The following is a 19,429-nucleotide window of genomic DNA, read 5'->3' as shown; positions in this document are numbered from 1 at the left end:
AAATTACGCTCAGGCTTGGTGAAAAAAAAAAAAAAGAAGAAGAAGAAGCCATATTGTATGAAAGGATGCAAACCCAAATTTACTTTATTTATAAAAAAATAATCCAAATGTAATTAAGATCTTCTGATTTTGGATTTATGTAGGTACGTAAGTGCATATATACAATGTACTTATAGTAATATACTTATGTACACGTATTTATTTCTCTCCTACCTACTTTCCCACAACTAATTAAACATTACCCTCTCGAAAAAATAATTAGGTGAATGCATGTCCTTGTCCCCTATAAGAATTTAACCCACACGATTACACTGTCATCTCTATAAACTAAATTTGTAAACTATTACTAATAAAAAATAAGTACATTAATCAATATTTAAAAAATAATCCAATTATTAATTCTTATGTCAGTTAGTTTACAAAATTGGGTCTACAAGTTCAAACTCCTTAGCATTGCACATGATGTAATAATACATGTAATTTTTTTCTACATATCATCGTTTAACTGACACATAATACTACTCTGATACCTATGTCATGTAAGTTTTTCTTTGTTGTTGCGTAAAGGGAGATGCTCAATTTTTTTATGGTAAATTAATATTTCACCAAATATCAGAGTTCAATAAAAGTAACACTATCATTAAGAGATGACAATCTAATTTTCTATAGTAAACAACCCCACAATTTTGTTGTCTTTTTAAACAATGCAAGGTTGCGTAATAGGTGCCCAATGGATGTCATTTTAACAGCTTGCTACTTACGGAATGAATTATTTAATCCTTATAGAACAAAAACATGCTTAATTATCTGACTTGACCTTTTACGTACTAAAAAAAGGGTGCTTAATTATCAATTTTTTTTTTGGTATAAATTGATAGCTGAAATCTTTTTTGGAGGCAGATTGTTTGTCCTCCTGTTAGGTGCTCTTTCCATTTTTTTCTATTTGTACGATTATGGTTAAGACATGTCAATATTTTATATTCCTATTATTTTTTGTCTTATTATCTTTATAAAAAAATTAATATAAAATATTGACATGGCTTAACCGTGATTGCACAAAATAGAAGAAAATGAAAAAGACATCCAAATAGAAGGGTAAACAATCTGCCTTCATTTTATTTTTTTTTTGTCGAAATTGATACCTGTAATCTGACTTAACCTTTTACGTACTAAAAAAAACGTGCTTAATTATCCCTTTTTTTTTTTGGGGTATAAATTGATACCTGTAATCTGACGACCTTTCATGTACTAAAAAAAGTGCTTAATTATCAATTTTCTTGGCTATAAATTGATACCTGTAATCTGACGATACTAAAAAAAGTGCTTAATTATCAATTTTTCTTGGCTATAAATTGATACCTGTAATCCGACGACCTTTCACGTACTAAAAAAAACGTGCTTAATTATCAATTTTTCTTGGGTATAAATTGATACCTGGAATCTGACTTGACCTTTTATGTACTAAAAAAAACGTGCTTAATTATCATTTTAGTGGAACTTTCCTTTATCTTTTTTTTTTTTTGGCATATTATTTTATTATATTAAAATTGATACCTGGAATCTGACTTGACCTTTTATGTACTAAAAAAAACGTGCTTAATTATCATTTTAGGGGAACTTTCCTTTATCTTTTTTTTTTTTTTTGGCATATTATTTTATTATATTAACATTAAAATTGTGCAAAAATATAAAATAACGTAAAATTTATAAAGAATTTAGGGAGCGTTTGTTGCGCCGGACTATCTCGGACTGGATTAGCTTCAAGAACTAAGCTGGACTGGCTTAGACTAGACTAAACTGGACTAACTTAGTGAAGCGTTTGGTGCAGTATTGGACTAAGAAGCTGGATAATAACAAATTATAATATTATATTATTTAATATATAAATTATTAATATTTTATTATAATCTTATCTTTTTCTTCATTTTTTCCTACCATTTCCTCATTAAATTGGATGAAGTTAGCACCGCCAAAAAAATTCATCACCATCCCTGGACCAAGATCTTAGCTTTGAATGCTCGAATCTGTCATGGATTTGAAAAAGCCCAAACAGGCCGAGACTTCCAGGCCATTTTCCAACCACATTCGACCACATTTTGGCCTCGATTCAGGTAAAATCGTAATCTTGTCACTCTCAGCTTCAATTTGATATATTTTATATGAAAGTTGGTTGTAAAATAGATCTGAAAGAGAGTCGAAAAGTTAATGATTGATCTAGGTGACCGGAGATGACGAGGAGTCTGTCGAGAGTGGTCGTTGAGCATGACGAGGACGAGAAAGAGAGGATAGTCTTAGCTAGTCCCATGGTTATTGGGGGGTCTCGCTAAAACCTCTTAGTGAAGGGTTTTGTCTATGCTAGTCCCCTTTAGTCTCATTAATGTTAGTCCCAGCATGGAACAAACACAGTATTGGACTAATAGCTAGTCCAGTCTAGTCTAGTCCAACTTAGTGAGGGCAAACAAACGCCCCCTTACTTTCAAAAAGTCTTTTTACCATTTCTTTTATTTTTAACACATGTTTGTTGTGAACTAATTGACGGCCACAAATTGGGCTGGCTCAACTTTTGAATAAGACTACTCAAATTTTCAATTAGAAGAATTTTCAATTTTTGACCTTTCTGAAGAGACAGCTGATGTTGAATGGCTGAAAGTCACAACTCAGTCACATCTCTTGAAGATAAAGACATGATTGAATGGAAAATTATTTTCATCGTGTATACGAATGATACATTACGTGTTATTATATAAGAAGACGAAGTTTTTATTTTTTAAATTGTGCATTTCTTAACATGATCTTACCACTCGTATGAGATATACTACCCCGTATTCAAATACTTTGAAAAATCTCTTGGTTGAATGGCTCTAGAATATAATAACAGAATTAAAAAAAGGAAAAATCTTGTCGAGGCACACATGATGGGGTCCCACATGGTTTTTGATTAGATATTAATAGTAGGGAATTGTTATATACACTTCAAAAATCTCATTTTGCATTCCTAAAATCTCATTTGCTTTCTAAACTTTTTATAATTGAAAAAAAAAAAAAGACACTTGTGAAGATTGTAGAATGAGATTTTTATAGTGCTAATAAATGAAAATTTTATAATGCTAATAACATTCGTAATAGTATATTAATGTAGTTAAAGAACTTGGTTTATAATTATGATGTGGCTGTGGCTACTAATTATGGGGAATGTTATGCTTAGACCGGTTATCGTAAAGGGCATGCATTCGTAGAAAGCACTTTAGTTAATAAGCGTAGTGTATGTTACAATTGTTTTTGTTATAAACTTGAGAATGTAGTAAATTTTTTATTAAAATTTCATGTCCTTGGTGAAAAATTACTTGAAAGTGCATTTAAAAGGGTCATCTAGCCTGCGTTTGTCTATAAAACAGTTTTACGAATTGAAAAAATTTATGTTCTGCTAAACGTAGTTAGAAAGCGTTTAGCAAGAGATCTTTGGACTAACATGCATAAAAAGAAACATTTACGAATACCAATTACGGAATAGAACTAGTAATGGTTAAACAAATAATAAATCGTGTATCATAATCAACAATTTAGTGCACCTTAATTGTCTGCCCAATTAAAATCCGTAACCTTAATCTAAATGTTCACATCTTCCTAGACTTTTTGTATGAATATTCCATGTATACAAAAGCAAGAATTGGCGTCCCTTAACAAGAACTAGGACTAATTTTGTAGAGGTCTGAAGACGTAGTGGTAGCAGAACCACCAATCCATTTGCATCTCGAGCCTAAAAAACAGAACTTAGAATTATTCAACCTTTTGTCCCTGTCGTAATTCCTTACAACTTAAACCATGTCAAGTGGAAAATTGACAGCTTGATCCTGACAATCAAATAAGCAATGATTGGACTGAATTTAAATCACTTAAAATTATTGTATTTTTCTTTCTCCACTTGCTTTGTTACATAGAGCTTCTACTTAGCGAATTAGCAAACCATTTAGAGTTAGCTCAATTTATTAAGAGCTTTTATTCTTCCAACCCAGGTTGTAATCAAAAGTACGAAGCTGAAGCTTTTGATATTGGAAAGTGAATGTACTGCTTATCATTACACAAGAGAATTTGCATAGTTGATTGCATGTACTAAGACCACTTTAGTTTTATGTTTTTGGACTAATGATATTATTTACATTAAAAAGAGGGGGTGTATTTAGTCTTACTATAGACTAATAATAATATGATTCAAATTCTCTTATGGTGAGAATCGAACCTAATACCTCTTACTTACAAGTGAAAATAAATATCATTAAATCATAATATTAAATGGTAGAAACATCTTAGTTTAAAAGAAAGAACTTATTATTAGATGAAAAAGTTCAAGTACAAATAAAGAGAAAAATGTATGCGTTTTGAAGTAAAATTATTATTTTTATGACTTTTTTGTTATAATAATGGAGACATTAAGTCGAGTAGGTTGACGAGCAATCATAACTATGAGAAATACTAAATAGATCATCTCAAAGTAAAATTTTTTATGGACTTTGTTATTTCATTTTTTGACATATTATTTTATAATGTTGGTACGAGAATTGTGCCATAAAAATAAGATAACAGCAAGTTCATAAAAAATCTCATTTTTGAGAAAATTTCCTTAGCATTTATAGCATAACTAGTCTTTAACTCGTGACCTTTGCTCATTAACTAGTTTTAATTTGTGATCTTCATTAAGATGTAAATTTGTTTTTATTTTTAGAGAAATGCTAAGTAGACTCTTTTAAAGTTGAACTCTCTCAAAGTGAAACACTCAGTCACTTTTTTTTTTTGACATAATATTTAATAATATTAACACTAAATTATGTCAAAAACAAAAAATGACGGAAAATTTATAGCTAGTTCTATTTCCAAAGAGTCTGTCTAGAATTTCAGTTATTTTTAACACGTGTTGGTTGTGAACTAATTGACGACCACAAGTTGGGATGGCTTAACTTTTGAATAAGACTAGTTAATTTTTCAATTAGAAGAATTTTCAACTTTTGAGCTATCTGAAGGGACAGATGATGTTGAATGGCTGAAAGTCACAACTCATTTACATCTCTTGAAGATAAAAGATATGGTTGAATGGAAAAATATTTTTATTGTGTCTGAAATACGAATGATATAATACGTGTTATTATGTAAAGGGACGGAGTTTTTATTTTTTAAGTTGTGAAATTTTTAGTATTATCTCACCACTCGTATAATGACATTTGATATACTATCTCATGTTCAAATACTTTGAAAAATCTCTTGGTTGAATGGCTCAAGAATATAATAGTACAATTAAAAAAAAGAAATATCTTGTCGAGGCACACATGATGGGGGCCCACATGGTTTTATATTGGATATTAATAATAGGAAATTGTTATATGTGTTGCAGTTTTATTAGATTAGGAATGTGCTTGTGTAAATCCTAGTATATATTGAAATATCTCTTATATTCCTATTACGAGTTGATTACCTATTAAGAGTTGTAATCTGAAAATGGTAAGAAATTAACTTTCCCTACTACTATAAATAAAGACACAATGAGGTGGAATAGAACACACTCACAATTACACATCTCTATTCTTTCTCTATGCCACACTCTTTCCCTCTCTTTATGGCCTCCAAATTGTTCAGTAAATTATGCCTACAATACTTTTTTAGCATGTTCTTGATGTTGCGCTAAAAAGAGTTTATTTTTCCATCAGGAGAGTATTACATTTTAATTATTATTTTTATTATGATTAATTCTTTTATTAAATTGATCTACATGTTATTGAGTCAATTTAATTTTTATATGTTAAACATGATACAATGCATTGGAAATGCAATTTCAACTTTCCGAGATGGATCTTCTACAAATTCAAAGGCTTTTGTTGTCTTCTGCCAATCAGGTATGCTTAAAATAAAGGAAGATATTTGAAACGACCTTGAAGCATGAAAACATTCCCCATGTTGCATGAACCCTCTACATTTATATTTTTCTTCCAATATATATATATATATATCATATATATGTTCATATCTTTTGTCAATATATATACTTGTTCATGCAATACATAATTATAAATAGCTACAGGGAATTTGTGAGTCCAAGAATTGAAAGAAAATATAAGCACTTTTGGGTTTTTCCAAACCCTAAAATTCAATAAAAAAAATTAAAAATAAAAAAAGAAAGAAAATTATTTTGGGGAAAATTGCGATTGAGCCGCTGCTCCCAGCCGCGCCAAGCCTGCAGCTTGAGCCAGTGACACGGACGACTTCAGTCCTACATCAGCAGCCTCTGTTTGGGCTTGCTGCTCTTGTATTGGACATTGCCTGAGTCTTTCATGCTGGGCTTTATGCCCGCATCTCATCCCAAGATGCCAGCATCGTTGGGCTTCCCCTTGGCCCACTTCCCTGCTGCAATTGCAGCTTGCTTACTTGCATGGGCTGCCCCGTGCAGCCTGGCCTGAGCCTTTCATTTTCAGGACAGCAGCAAGCAATTCTTTGCTGGGCCGCCATGATCCTCACGGCCCAAGGATGTGAATCTTTGTCGATTATGATTCTCCTTCACACTAGCTCTCTTCAAGTCATTGCACGCAATTTCTTTACCACTCATTTGCGGGTTGTCACTTCAATGAGATAGTCTTCTAACCATCAGGAGGAGATAAGAACGTCAACGTTCCTGGAGAACGGTGCGAATTTGCAGTGGACGTTGCCCACTATGTTTCATCTCAATTCCCGTATCACACCAGTGTGATATGCAAGTGCGATGAATTCTAGCTTTCAGAATGTTGCCCCAGACGCATTCGTTTGATCTAGTTGAAGTGATGAGAACATATACCAGCTACAATCATGCCTGCGAGGATAAACGTACTTAACGGACGTCGAGTCAACATCCTTTGGAGGGTGTGCCGCCCCTGTTGGACGGTCCAATACACCAGTGGATAGCCAATCAGTTCGTCTTGGCCTGGAAAATGATAGATCACTTAGTTTATAAGATTTATTTCTCTAGAAAAGGAAGACATGACACAACAATGAATCTATACTTGATTGTTGTCTCAAATCATTTCCATCTCATGAGATTAATCCGGATTACTCCCGAGACTTGAAGTTCTTAGTCCAGTATACTAGTTTGGATAAGCTAAATGGAATTGAAATGAGATTACCATCGATGCTGTTTTCACTTATATGGTAGCTAACGACATAAATGAAAAGTGACAATATCGAATCGTGTTCCATTGATTAAGCGACAACGTAAAACTGATTGGACAACTAAAATTACAATCTAGGTCAAATTCCTTACCAAAGTGTGTTTTGGACTTGTCGTTCCTACACTACCCAAGGTAACCCTATTATGTTACAAGTGGGAAAGGAAATGTTATGAGATGAATGAAATAGTGCGATATGATGCATGCCTTACGGCGCAAGGTTTCTCTCAAAACGTCATGTGATTGATAGTGACATTATGAAATGTGGTTAGTGTTTTCTCCATGGGGATATTAATACGAACATTTAAGTGTAAGTTCTTGAAGAATTACATGGACTGGTTCAAATAGTTCCAAAACCACGAAACACCTTCTTAACTTGTTTGAGGCGTTCACTTACAATCCGACGGATGTGGTATCCCGTCTAAGTGATTATTTGATCAATCAGGGATAAATTATGCCTTTGCGTGTTAAAATATGAAGTTTTTTTTCTGAATTGCTAGAGTTACAATTTATGTTGTTGACACAAATCTCACAAAAACTCTGGAAGAGCTTGAGAAAATTGCCTCGCACGTGAAGATGGAATTTGAGATGAAGGATCTTGGGAAAACTCGTTTATGCCTTGACCTGAAGTTAAAGCATTGTTCTGAAGGTATTTTAGTCTACTAGTCGAACTACATCCTGAAGGTGTCACCTTTGAGTATACCCATGATCCCATACGTTATATGCAAATGAGACCCTCGAAGAGTTTATGGAATCCGAAATTCCATATCTAAGTTTAACTTTGCACTTTGTTGTACTTAGCTTATTGTATTTAGACAAGACATCTCTTTCACTGTTGATCTTGGTAAAGATACAGCACCACGCCTACACGCAACTACTGAATTGGTATTAAAGACGTACCATGAGGGTACTACGAATTTGGGCAAATTAAATCCCAACGCATCTCGAGCGGATCCAACCCCCCTGATCCTCGGAATGATGCTTGCCTATCAAACCCACATAAGGCAAAATCTCCAAATGGTTAGTTGAAAAATCTTCGAATCGTTCCAAGACTCACCTTACTTCACTACGCCACAAGTGAGACATGGTTAGGAGTTCTTGTTGAGCATATTCGAAGTACTTGCTGTGTTTTCATCCATCGTTGAGTTATGACGATGATCCATGAAGACTATGCTGCATGTATCAACCCGACCAAGCCATGATACATCAACAAAGTCAACACCAAGACATATTGTATCTACATCTACATCAACAAATCATCAGAAGATTGAAGTTATGCAAGCCAATCCTAGATAACCTTGCCGACCTCTACACAATGTCATTGCCAAAGTCAACCTTCTAGAAACTTGTTCGAAGAATTGGTATGCTTAACTATCATATGCAATACTTGTAGTTCTCATTTGGAAGTTATGTTAAACTCAGGGGGAGTATCCAGAAGTATACTCACTTGATCTTAATGTACTATTTTTCCTTACGATTAGGAGCATTTTTCCTACTGGGTTTTTGCTACTTAACTAAGTTTTAACGAGGCAACTATCCTGGGCTTATCATACCCTTGTGAGCTCTTTTACTTGCGTCCAAAAGATTTATAAGTTTGACTTAATGCAACTTCTCACTTTTCTCATTAGACTATGGGGTTTTCCCTCACCTTAGGTTTTACCAGAGCAAGGTTTTGTGAGTTTTACCTTTTTATACATTCTTCCGTTGTTTTGAGACTCGCATTCGCTCATTGTGCCAACAACTTCATCAATTGTACTTATTTCATCGCTGAAGACCTGATGCGCCATTTACTTTAGTATTTACACACTCAAAGGGGAGTGTTGCAATCCTATTAGATTAGCAATGTGATGGTGTAAATCCTAGTATATCTTGGAATATCTCTTATATTCCTATTAGGAGTTGATTCCTATTAGGAGTTGAAACCTATTAAGAGTTGTAATCCTAAAAGGGTAAGAACTTAACCTTCCCTACTACTATAAATAAAGACACAATGGGATGGAATAGAACATACCTCACAATTACACATCTCTCTTCTCTCTCTATGCCGCATTTTCTCCCTCTCTCTATGGCCTCCATAATTGTTCAGTAAATTATGCCTACAACAATATGCACTTCAAAAATCTCATTTTGTATTTCCAAAATTTCATTTGCACTCTAAACTTTCTGTAATTGAAAAAATTACACTAATAAATAGTGTAGAATGAGATTTTTATAGTGCCAATAATATTCCTAATAGTATATTAATGTAGTTAAAGAACTTGGTTTATAATTATAATGTGGCCGTGGTTACTAATTATGGGGATTGCTATGCTTAGATCGGTTATCGTAAAGGGAATGCATTCGTAGAAAGCATTTTGTTGATAAGCATTGTGTATGTTACAAGTGTTTTTGTTATAAGGTTAAGAATGTAGTAATTTTTTTCAAAAAAAAAAAAAAAAAAGAAAAGAATAAAAGAATGTAGTAAATTTTTTACTAAAAGGTCATCTAACCTGCGTTTGTCTATAAAACGGTTTTACGACTCGAAAAAATATAGGTTCTGCTAAACGTGGTTAGGTAGCGTTTAGCAATAGATCTTTGGACTAATATGCATAAAAAGAAACATTTACGAATACCAACTACGGAATAGAACTAGTAATGGTTAAAAAAATAATAAATCGTGCATCATAAACCACAATTTAGTGCAACTTAAACAAGAACTAGGACTAATTTTGTAGAGATCTGAAGTTGTAGTGGTAGCAGAACCAACAATCCATGTTGCATCTTGAGCGAGAAAAACGAACTTTAAATTATTCAACCTTTCGTCCCTGCTGTAATTCCTTACAACTTAAACCATGTCAAGTAGAAAATTGACAGCTTGATCATAACAATCATATACGTAATGAGTGGACTGAATTTGAATCACTTAAAATTACTGTATTTTTTCTTTCTCCACTTCCTTTGTTACATAGAACTTCTACTTAGCAAATGTAGCAAACCATTTAGAGTTAGCTCAAGCTTTGATATTAAAAAGTGTACGTACTACTTATCATCACACGAGAATTTGCATAGTTGAGCGCATAACTAAGAGCTTGAGTACCTTGTTATGCGCTTCTTAGAGTTCCACTTGTACTCCCCTGTGCATAACCAACAAGGCTCTGAGTTCCACTTGTACTCCCCTGTGCAATCAGATCAAGCGGGTTTCTCAAGGCTGCTAACTTCAGTTCATCACCGTAAATACTTGGGTTCATGACCGATTCACAAACAAGTGTCCGTCCTTCAAGCATGCTCTCTACTGCAGACATGGTCGGCCTGAGAGCTGGTGCTGGATTGATGCATGTAGCTAGGGTGGAAAAAATTCCCGAAAATTCCAAACCGAATCGAAAAAATTCCGATCCCAAACCAAAAATTTTCCAAACCGAAATTTCCGAAATTTTCAGGATGCTATTCTGAACCGATCCCAAAATTTTGGTACGGGATTCGGATTGACTTCTCAATATTCCGGGAATCCCATACCAAACCGAAATTATATATTATTAATTAATATATATATATATATTTATACATATATATTATATATTATTCTTTTATAATTGATGTTAGTAGTTTCTAATTCATGCTCTGCAACCTGGAATGCCTTACACCTTGCATATTTTTCATGTTCTGTTTGATATTCATTTGGATTTTATTATTGCTGATGTCATGGTTGATGATTTCAGAAGGTTTGATTCTTTTGTCTCTCAATAGATTGCCAAAAGGGTTTAATTAATTTGAATTTTGACTCTGATAAAAACAATCAAGCATGCCAATATTTGATTAAATGATAGTGTGAATGAAATAACATTCCTAGTTCATGAATGTGTTCTTAAATTATATATTTGAAGAATAATTCATAATTTCATATGTTAATTTGGGATTCCCGATTTGTCCCGAAATTCCGAAAATATTTCGGGATTCCTGAAATTTGGGATTCCCGAAAATTTGGTTTGGGATTGGTCTTCAAATTCCGGTCCCAAAAGATTTCGGTTTGGGATTGGAGATACTACTTTCAATTCGGTATCCCATACCGAACCACCCCTACATGTAGTCGTAGCGCATGTATTTGCTGGCGCGGATTTTGACATGATTTTAATCTTACTTCTCACCAATTGTGCAATATGCATTCCTAATCTTACTTCTCACCAATTGTGCAATATGCATTCCATGTCTTGTGTTATTTATAAGAAAAACAAGTGGCACCATGGAATTGGGGAAATTTTGAAGTTGATAGAATAATTTAATCCCACACATCAACCATTTCAATTTTAAAAGCGAATTATATGTTGTAGGTTGCACGTGCCTTGTAGCTTAATTGGCAACTTAAGAGCATACGCTTATGCATTTGAGGTTCCATGTTTGAATCTCCTTTTCTGTAGTTTAGATGAATTTAATGTAGATTATCTTATTATTTATAAAAAAAACTATATGTTATAGGTTACATATAAGAATAATATTTTATCATATTTAAGCCTAACACGTGCACAACCATATTGGGTGACGTGAGCGCACGTGGATAACATCTGATAATGTACAAGAAGTAGAGGTTTCACCCTCAAACTAATTGGCAATAGGAGAAATAACGCACTCCTTATAAGCACATACAAATTTCTTTAAATCTCCGACGTGGGATTCACACTACCAACGCAAATCACACACTCAACTTGCAAGGAAAATAAATCTGAAAATTAACTGTCTACAAGCTCATGATTCTGTACAACCCAAGGTCAGACATTTGATAAGAAATTTATCCCTGAGAAGATATATACTGCACTAATTACTTGTACCTGTATAGTAGTTGCATCTATATATGTCCAAGTTTATATTGCATGGCCTTATTTTTTCACAGTGCGAAGGGAGATGCCAAAGTTGTCAACTTCTTTCGAAGAAACAGAAGAATGAAGAGCTAAAAAAACAAATCCACAACTCCTGGGAAAACCAGAGATGAATATCGACGTCGTTGCAAACTTGCAATATTCAGTTTCTTTATTGTATTTTTGTGCAATATCCAACATCATGTTAATTGACTTTAATTCAATGTGTGCGTGAACTATATCCTATCTTGGCAATGTGTTTAATGAGTGTTTTCTGGACACCCGGGTTTGAAATTTCTTCATGTTTGATATGGTGCTAGTATTTCTATTTATTTTTACTCATGTTTTTAGAATTCATTGTATGTGTCAGATATTCAGAAAGATGAGTCACTGGCTCATTCCTAATCATACTAGTATTGTCACACTTAACTATTTTATCACAAAAGTGGATACTCTCAATAGCATGAATTGACATTAATATTTTTATTTACAGGTGGGTGGGAAATTATACAGGTGAGAATAACGAACTAACAATACTCTTATGAAATCGTACCTAAACTCATCCTAACTCGATCGAAAACGCGACTCATGTCAAGTTGAAATTCAAAAACTTTACTTCTTCAAGAATTATTTCGTTTTGTAAGACATAACCGTGTTCAATGCTTTTGTAAACTCCGTTGCTCAGCATCTGCAAATGTAATATAAATTTTCCTTAATACTGGTGTCCCCATATATGCCATGATCTAAGGTATAGTATTACCATATGAATACACATATAATAAAATAAATGAATTAATAGCATGGGTACAACGAACGATTTGACTCTTTACATATAAGAAGTCTTTCCTTTTCTAGTGACGATGTGAAACGATTACTCGTTGTCATGAAAGAACATGGACTTAAGTCGTGAAGCCAAGTATTGTCCTAATATGATAGATTCAAGTTTTTATTTTATTGTTCAATAATCGAACTCAAAAGTCTCAACCTATTAACACTGGAGTGATATTAGAAATATCATCTCTTAAATTATATTTTGTAGATCACATGATGTGGAAGAAGGAATTCAACCATTAACTGTCACATCATGTGATTCACAAAATATGATCGAAAAACATGATCTCTATAACATTTTTCTTGACACTAACCAATTTTCCGCTGCGTTTTTCGTTCATTCTTCTTAACATTAACCAATTTTCTACAGCCTGGTTTGTTCATTCTACAGCCCAATCCAATAATATTGATAAAGCAAGTACGCACCGTTTCATTTAATTAGCATTACCTGTTGCTAACGTGAGTGTGTGGAGTACTCATGCATCATGCAAATCTCAAATTTTCGTCTTTTGCTGCAGCTTATCTAATTTATGCCTCAATTTCACTAATGTTGTTTATTACTTATATATTTAACGTTACATATTTTACCGTTGAATTTAGTGTGACAATCTTTCTTCATTCAGTTAAATCATTAAAATCAAATACAACAGTTAATTATTGTCTGCACCTAGTGCTTGTATAGTACTAAACAATTTCATTTCAAATATTCCCACACTCATGTGTAGAGATTCGAAATCCGACGTTTGCTAACCTTAGACCTACTCTAACCTTTGAAATAAAACTTAAATTTTAAATTCTAAACTTATCTCAACTTGCCCCAATCCTTGGAGCAAATATGAATTAAAACTCAAAACTTATTTCTAGGCCAAATTTAGCCCAGGATTCTACCCAGAGTTAGTAGGGTTGGCCCACCATATATGTATATTTTTTTTAGTTTTATACTTATAAATTCATTGAATCAAACGGTTAAGATCTAATTTGATGAAATCCAACGGTAAAAAAAATAAATAAATCTAATGGTCCAAATTTAAATCCAATAGCTAAGGTAATTAAAAAAAAAAAAACTTTTATGTGTTTCATATTTTTTTCATAGTGTTTCACGAGTTTCATGATGTTGGTTAATGATTTTTCAATACTTGTCGGAATATAAATATTATTAGGTTAAAATGTTCATAAAATTAAATTATGATAGTCTACATAATTTTTTCTTTTAAAAAAAGTTACTTTAAGAAGAAAAAAAAACTTAGCATAAATTCATTATTTAATAATTTGGGGCTAAAATTTTAACCCAAAAGGGTTGGAGCAAAAAAGTTGTTTCTAGATTAAAACCTAAATTTTCTGGGCTAAAAATTTTAGATTTTAACCCAAGGCTTAGACCATCTCCAACCCTTAGCCTAAAACCTAAAATTTTTAGCCCAGAAACAGCTTTTCTGCTCCAACCCTTCTGGACTAAAATTTTAGTCCCAGATTATTAAAGAATGAATTTAGACTAATTTTTTTCTTAAAGTAATTTTTTTTAAAATAAAAATTATGTAGACTATCCTAATTTAATTTTATGAGCATTTTAACCTAAAAATGTTTAGATTCTGACAAATACTAAAAAAGCACTAACTGACATCATGAAACTCGTTAAACACTATGAAAAAATATGAAACAAATGAAAGATTTTTTTTTTATATAATTATTTTAGCTGTTAGATTTAAATTTGGACAGTTAAAATTTTATTTTACCGTTGAATTTCATCAAATTAGATCTTAACCGTTGGATTCAATGAATTTAAAAATATAAAACTAAATAAAATATACATATATGGTGGGTTAGCCCCACTAATTCTAGGCTAAATTTGGCTTTTATTTAAGTTTTTGGTTTTAGGCCACATTTTAGTCTTGGGTTGGGTTGGGTTGAGGTTTTTTTTTTTTTTGGGGAAGGGGAAGGGGGGGGGGGGGGTGAGAAGAATAGAAGTGGAAATTTGAGTTTTAGCCTAGGGTTGGAGAAGGCCTTAGAAATGGTCTTAGTAGTCTTCTTTTTTTTCTACTTTATGGTCGAATATATAACATAGAAAAGAAGTGCGAGGAAAGAAGTATATACAGGACAAACCTCAAAGATGTCACCGACATTCACCACAAAGGCATCTTTTTGGAAGTTGACGGGCATCCAAGCCCCGTCTTTTTTAATTTGGAGACCGTCAACTCCATTAAGCTGGTTGAGGATGGTGATCCCAGATGTATCTGAGTGAGGTGAGATCCCTATAACCAGCTCTGGTTGTGGACATGGAGGATAGTATGTCATCCTCACTGATTGCATCCCGTCTGTATCAAACAACTCCTCTATCTCTCTCATCTCTGTCTTCAGAGCTTTCACCATAAACCCAAGAAGTCTCATGGCAAGTTGGTCCAATTCCATAAAGTATGACTCCAAGGTATTCCTAGTATATACCAAGAAAACATGTCAATTTAATAAAAATTTAGAAAAACTGGGTGCATGTGTGTTTGAATGCGTAAGAGAACAATTGTATACAAGTTTAGGGGCCATTTCATAATCATTTTGCATTTAAGTTTTCAGCTTGTGTTTCATTTTGTTTTCAAAAAAAAAAAAAAACTGAAATGGTTATCAAATGGGCGCTTAAGATTTATCAGAGAGAGGACCTGATGGATGAAGGGAGCTCGGGAAAGAGGTACGGCTTTCCTCGGTGAATAGGGTGGTTCTCATATAGAACCTATCACCCCAGTCAAGCTTTTGGTCTTTGGTCTTGGCTATGTTTCCATAGCCTTCAACATCACCTGACCTTATTGCATATTTCATTTTCTCTTCCAAGGGAAGTTTAAAGAATACTTCAATCTCATGTTCCAGATTCTCTAACAGCATAGGGTAAACTCCATGGTTCACCAACTTCAAGAACATAAAAAAGGACAACATCAAGGTTATGAGTTTTCTCCAACCTTAGTTTGATAAATTATGTAGACATATATATATATATATAATTAAAATTCGTTTACACAATAACAAAAATTAATCTAGAAATTAGAAATAGAAAGAAAAAAAATTAAAGTCCTATAAAACTAGCTATGCTTAACTATGAAATCTTAATTCAATTTATTACTTCATCGGATATTAAATTCATGTAAATCTACTATAGCTTGTCTTGATGAGTGTTTTCTGCACACTTGGGTTTGAAATTTCTTCATGTTTGCTATGGTGCTAGTATTTCTATTTATTGTTACTCATGTTTTTAAAATTCATTGTATGTGTCAGATATTCAGCGAGATGGGTCACTGACTCATTCCTAACCATACTAGTATTGTCACACTTAACTATTTTATCACAAAAGGAGATACTCTCAACAGCATGAATTGACATTAATATTTTTATTTATAGGTGGTTGGGAAATTATGCAGGTGAGAATAACAAACTAACAACAATCTTATGAAATCGTACCAAACTCATCCTAACTCGATCGAAAACGTGACTCATGTCAAGTTGGAAGTCAAAAACTTTACTTCTTCAAGAATTATTTCGTTTTGTAAGACATAACTGTGTATAAATAAAACTTAATCAGGGATTTTTATAAGATATAAAACGATATATAACACAATAATCATCTCTTTATTAGAACAACCACACATTTTATTTCCTTTCTCACTTTTACTATATAGGATACACAACATACCAAATAGAAGCTGGCTTTCTTGCTGTACAAAGAGCGCCTTATTTCATAGCAGTATGATTCATTCCCAGTTTCCAGAATCCACGTATTTGGAAAAGCATATGCATATATATATGCACAACATTAATTATTGTCACACCATATAGTACTATATATCTTGATTAATAACTCATCGATTAAATAAGTGATCGATCAGTCATTAATCAAGCATTTTAGATTTTCATTTGCTCCAAGTACGATTTTCCATCAAGCCTACGGCGGGAGATGAAATCGTTGATGTACTTTTCCATCCCAACCCTTTGGAACAGTGGTGGGTTTTCTGGGGTTACCAAGCTTCTGAGTGGCCCAATCTCTGCCTCAAATTTAGGGTTGAAGAACATCGCAACCGACACCCTTTCTTTCTCTGAATTCACCATTACCCTGTGCTCAATGCTTTTGTAAACTCCGTTGCTCAGCATCTGCAAATGTAATATAAATTTTCCTTAATATTGGTGTCCCCATATATGCCATGATCTAAGGTATAGTATTACCATATGAATACACATATAATAACATAAATGAATCAATAGCATGGGTACAACGATTTGACTTTTTACATATAAGAAGTCATTCCTTCTCCAGTGACGATGTGAAATGATTACTCATTGTCATTGAAAGAACATGGACTTAAGTCGTGAAGCCAAGTATTGTCCTAATATGATAGATTCAAGTTTTTATTTTATTGTTAAATGATCGAACTCAACAGTCTCAACTTATTAACACTTAAGTGATACTAGAAAGATCATCTCTTAAATTATATTTTGTAGATTACATGATGTGGAAGAAGGAATCCAATCATCAACCGTCACATTATGTGATCCACAAAATATAATCTAAAAACATGATCTCCATAATTTTTTTCTTAACACTAACCAATTTTCCGCTGCGTTGTTCGTTCATTCTTCTTAACATTAACCAATTTTCCACAGCCTGGTTTGTTCATTCTACAGCCCAATCCAATAATATTGATAAAGCAAGTACGCACCGTTTTATTTAAGTAGTATTACCTGTTGCTAACGCGAGTGCGTGGAGTACTCATACATCATGCAAATCTCAAATTTTCTGTCTGCCCGCACTCACGTGTTTTGCTGCAGCTTATCTAATTTATGCCTCAATTTCACCAATGTTGTTTATTACCTATATATTTAAAGTTACATATTTTACCTGCTGAATTTAGTGTAACAATCTTTCTTCAGTTCAGTTAGATCATTAAAATCAAATGCAACAGTTAATTATTGTCCACACCTAGTGCTTGTATAGTACTGAACAATTTCGTTTCAAATATTCCCACACACTCATATATAGAGATTCGAAATCCGACGTTTGCTAACCTTAGACCTACTCTAAGGCTTGGGAGTAAAACTCAAATTTTCGGTTCTAAACTTACTTAGAAAAGAAGTGCGAGGAAAGAAGTATATACAGGACAAACCTCAAAGATGTCCCCGACATTCACCACAAAGGCATCTTTTTGGAAGTTGACGGGCATCCAAGCCCCGTCTTTTTTAATTTGGAGACCGTCAACTCCATTAAGCTGGTTGAGGATGGTGATCCCAGATACATCTGAGTGAGGTGAGATCCCTATAACCATCTCTGGTTGTGGACATGGAGGATAGTATGTCATCCTCACTGATTGCATCCCGTCTTTATCGAACAACTCCTCTATCTCTCTCATCTCTGTCTTCAGAGCTTTCACCATAAACCCAAGAAGTCTCATGGCAAGTTGGTCCAATTCCATAAAGTATGACTCCAAGGTATTCCTAGTATATACCAAGAAAATATGTCAATTTAATAAAAATTTTGAAAAACGGGGTGCATGCGTGTTTGAATGCGTAAGAGAACAATTGTATACAAGTTTAGGGGCCATTTCATAATCATTTTGCATTTAAGTTTTCAACTTTTGTTTCATTTTGTTTTCGAAAAAAAAAACTGAAATGGTTATCAAATAGGCGCTTAAGATTTATCAGAGAGAGGACCTGATGGATGAAGGGAGCTCTGCGAAGAGGTACGGCTTTCTTCGATGAATAGGGTTGGTTATCATAAATAACCTATCACCCCAGTCAAGCTTTTGGTCTTTGGTGTTGGCTATGTTTCCATAGCCTTCAAAATCACCTGACCTTATTGCATATTTCATTTTCTCTTCCAAGGGAAGCTTAAAGAATACTTCAATCTCATGTTCCAGATTCTCTAACAGCATAGGGTTAACTCCATGGTTCACCAACTTCAAGAACAAAAAAAAAAGGACATCAAGGTTATGAGTTTTCTCCAACTTTAGTTTGATAAATTATGTAGACATATATATATATATATAATAATAAATTAAAATTCGTTTACACAATAACAAAAATTAATCTAGAAATTAGAAATAGAAAGAAAAAAAAAATTAAAGCCCTATAAAACAAGACAATATATCTAACTAGCTATGCTTAACTATGAAATCTTAATTACAATTTATTAGTTCATCGGATATTAAATTCATGTAAATCTACTATAGCTTGTCTTGATGAGGAGATATATAATATTTAAGTGGAGTACTAGCTAGTGTCTATGTTAAGAAAAAGTATTTAAGTCCAACAAATTTGAAAGATCAATTTTAGACCTGAAAAATGCCCCAGTCTTTGCAAGCTGAGTGCAGTTTCTCCAGTTGATTTGCAAAGTCTGAGGCTTCTCCCTTAACTAATTTCGTCATGTCGATGGTAGGGATAGAGCGGAAGGTGCCTTTATTATCATCAGAGAGTTCAGATGGAGTTGGTTCTTGTTCCAAACGAACGTAACATTGTGGGACTGAAGTTAAGGGCTCTTTGGCGGTCTCTATGACGCTGAATAGCGAATTAGAGCTTTCAGAGCCTGCTGGGAGCTGCGATAGTGATGCCATTTCTTATTTCTTATTA

At 33.4% G+C, this 19,429-nt stretch overlaps 1 protein-coding gene and 1 pseudogene across 1 annotated transcript; both read right to left on the bottom strand.

Moving 5' to 3' along the window:
- Positions 1 to 12,593: 12,593 nt before the first annotated feature.
- On the bottom strand, positions 12,594 to 15,754 carry LOC103944766 (annotated as a pseudogene).
- Positions 15,755 to 16,521: 767 nt separating this feature from the next.
- On the bottom strand, positions 16,522 to 19,413 carry LOC103943499 (codeine O-demethylase-like). The gene is made up of 4 exons (XM_009353813.3): positions 19,138 to 19,413; positions 18,515 to 18,759; positions 17,971 to 18,298; positions 16,522 to 16,960 (listed from the first exon to the last, which is right to left on the bottom strand). Exons 1-4 carry the CDS (start codon positions 19,411 to 19,413, stop codon positions 16,715 to 16,717), a joined length of 1,095 nt encoding a protein of 364 aa, XP_009352088.3. The 3' UTR covers positions 16,522 to 16,714.
- Between the last annotated feature and the right edge of the window lie 16 nt (positions 19,414 to 19,429).

The sequence above is a fragment of a genome, unplaced genomic scaffold, assembly GCF_019419815.1.
Source record: "Pyrus x bretschneideri cultivar Hongxiangsu unplaced genomic scaffold, Pyrus_bretschneideri_v1 Contig19, whole genome shotgun sequence".
Lineage (NCBI taxonomy): Eukaryota > Viridiplantae > Streptophyta > Magnoliopsida > Rosales > Rosaceae > Pyrus > Pyrus x bretschneideri.
Note: the sequence above shows the minus strand (reverse complement) of the source record. Positions and strands in the feature narration are given on the sequence as shown.

What these genes read in the sequence shown, in the direction of transcription:
- LOC103943499 (XM_009353813.3), bottom strand. Translation starts at nt 19,413, where the DNA reads ATGGCATCACTATCGCAGCTCCCAGCAGGCTCTGAAAGCTCTAATTCG. An exon ending in AAGACTGGGGCATTTTTCAG is followed by an intron (nt 18,760 to 19,137) that starts GTCTAAAATTGA and finishes TTGTTCTTGAAG; the next exon opens with TTGGTGAACCATGGAGTTAA. An exon ending in GAGCTCCCTTCATCCATCAG is followed by an intron (nt 18,299 to 18,514) that starts GTCCTCTCTCTG and finishes GGTATATACTAG; the next exon opens with GAATACCTTGGAGTCATACT.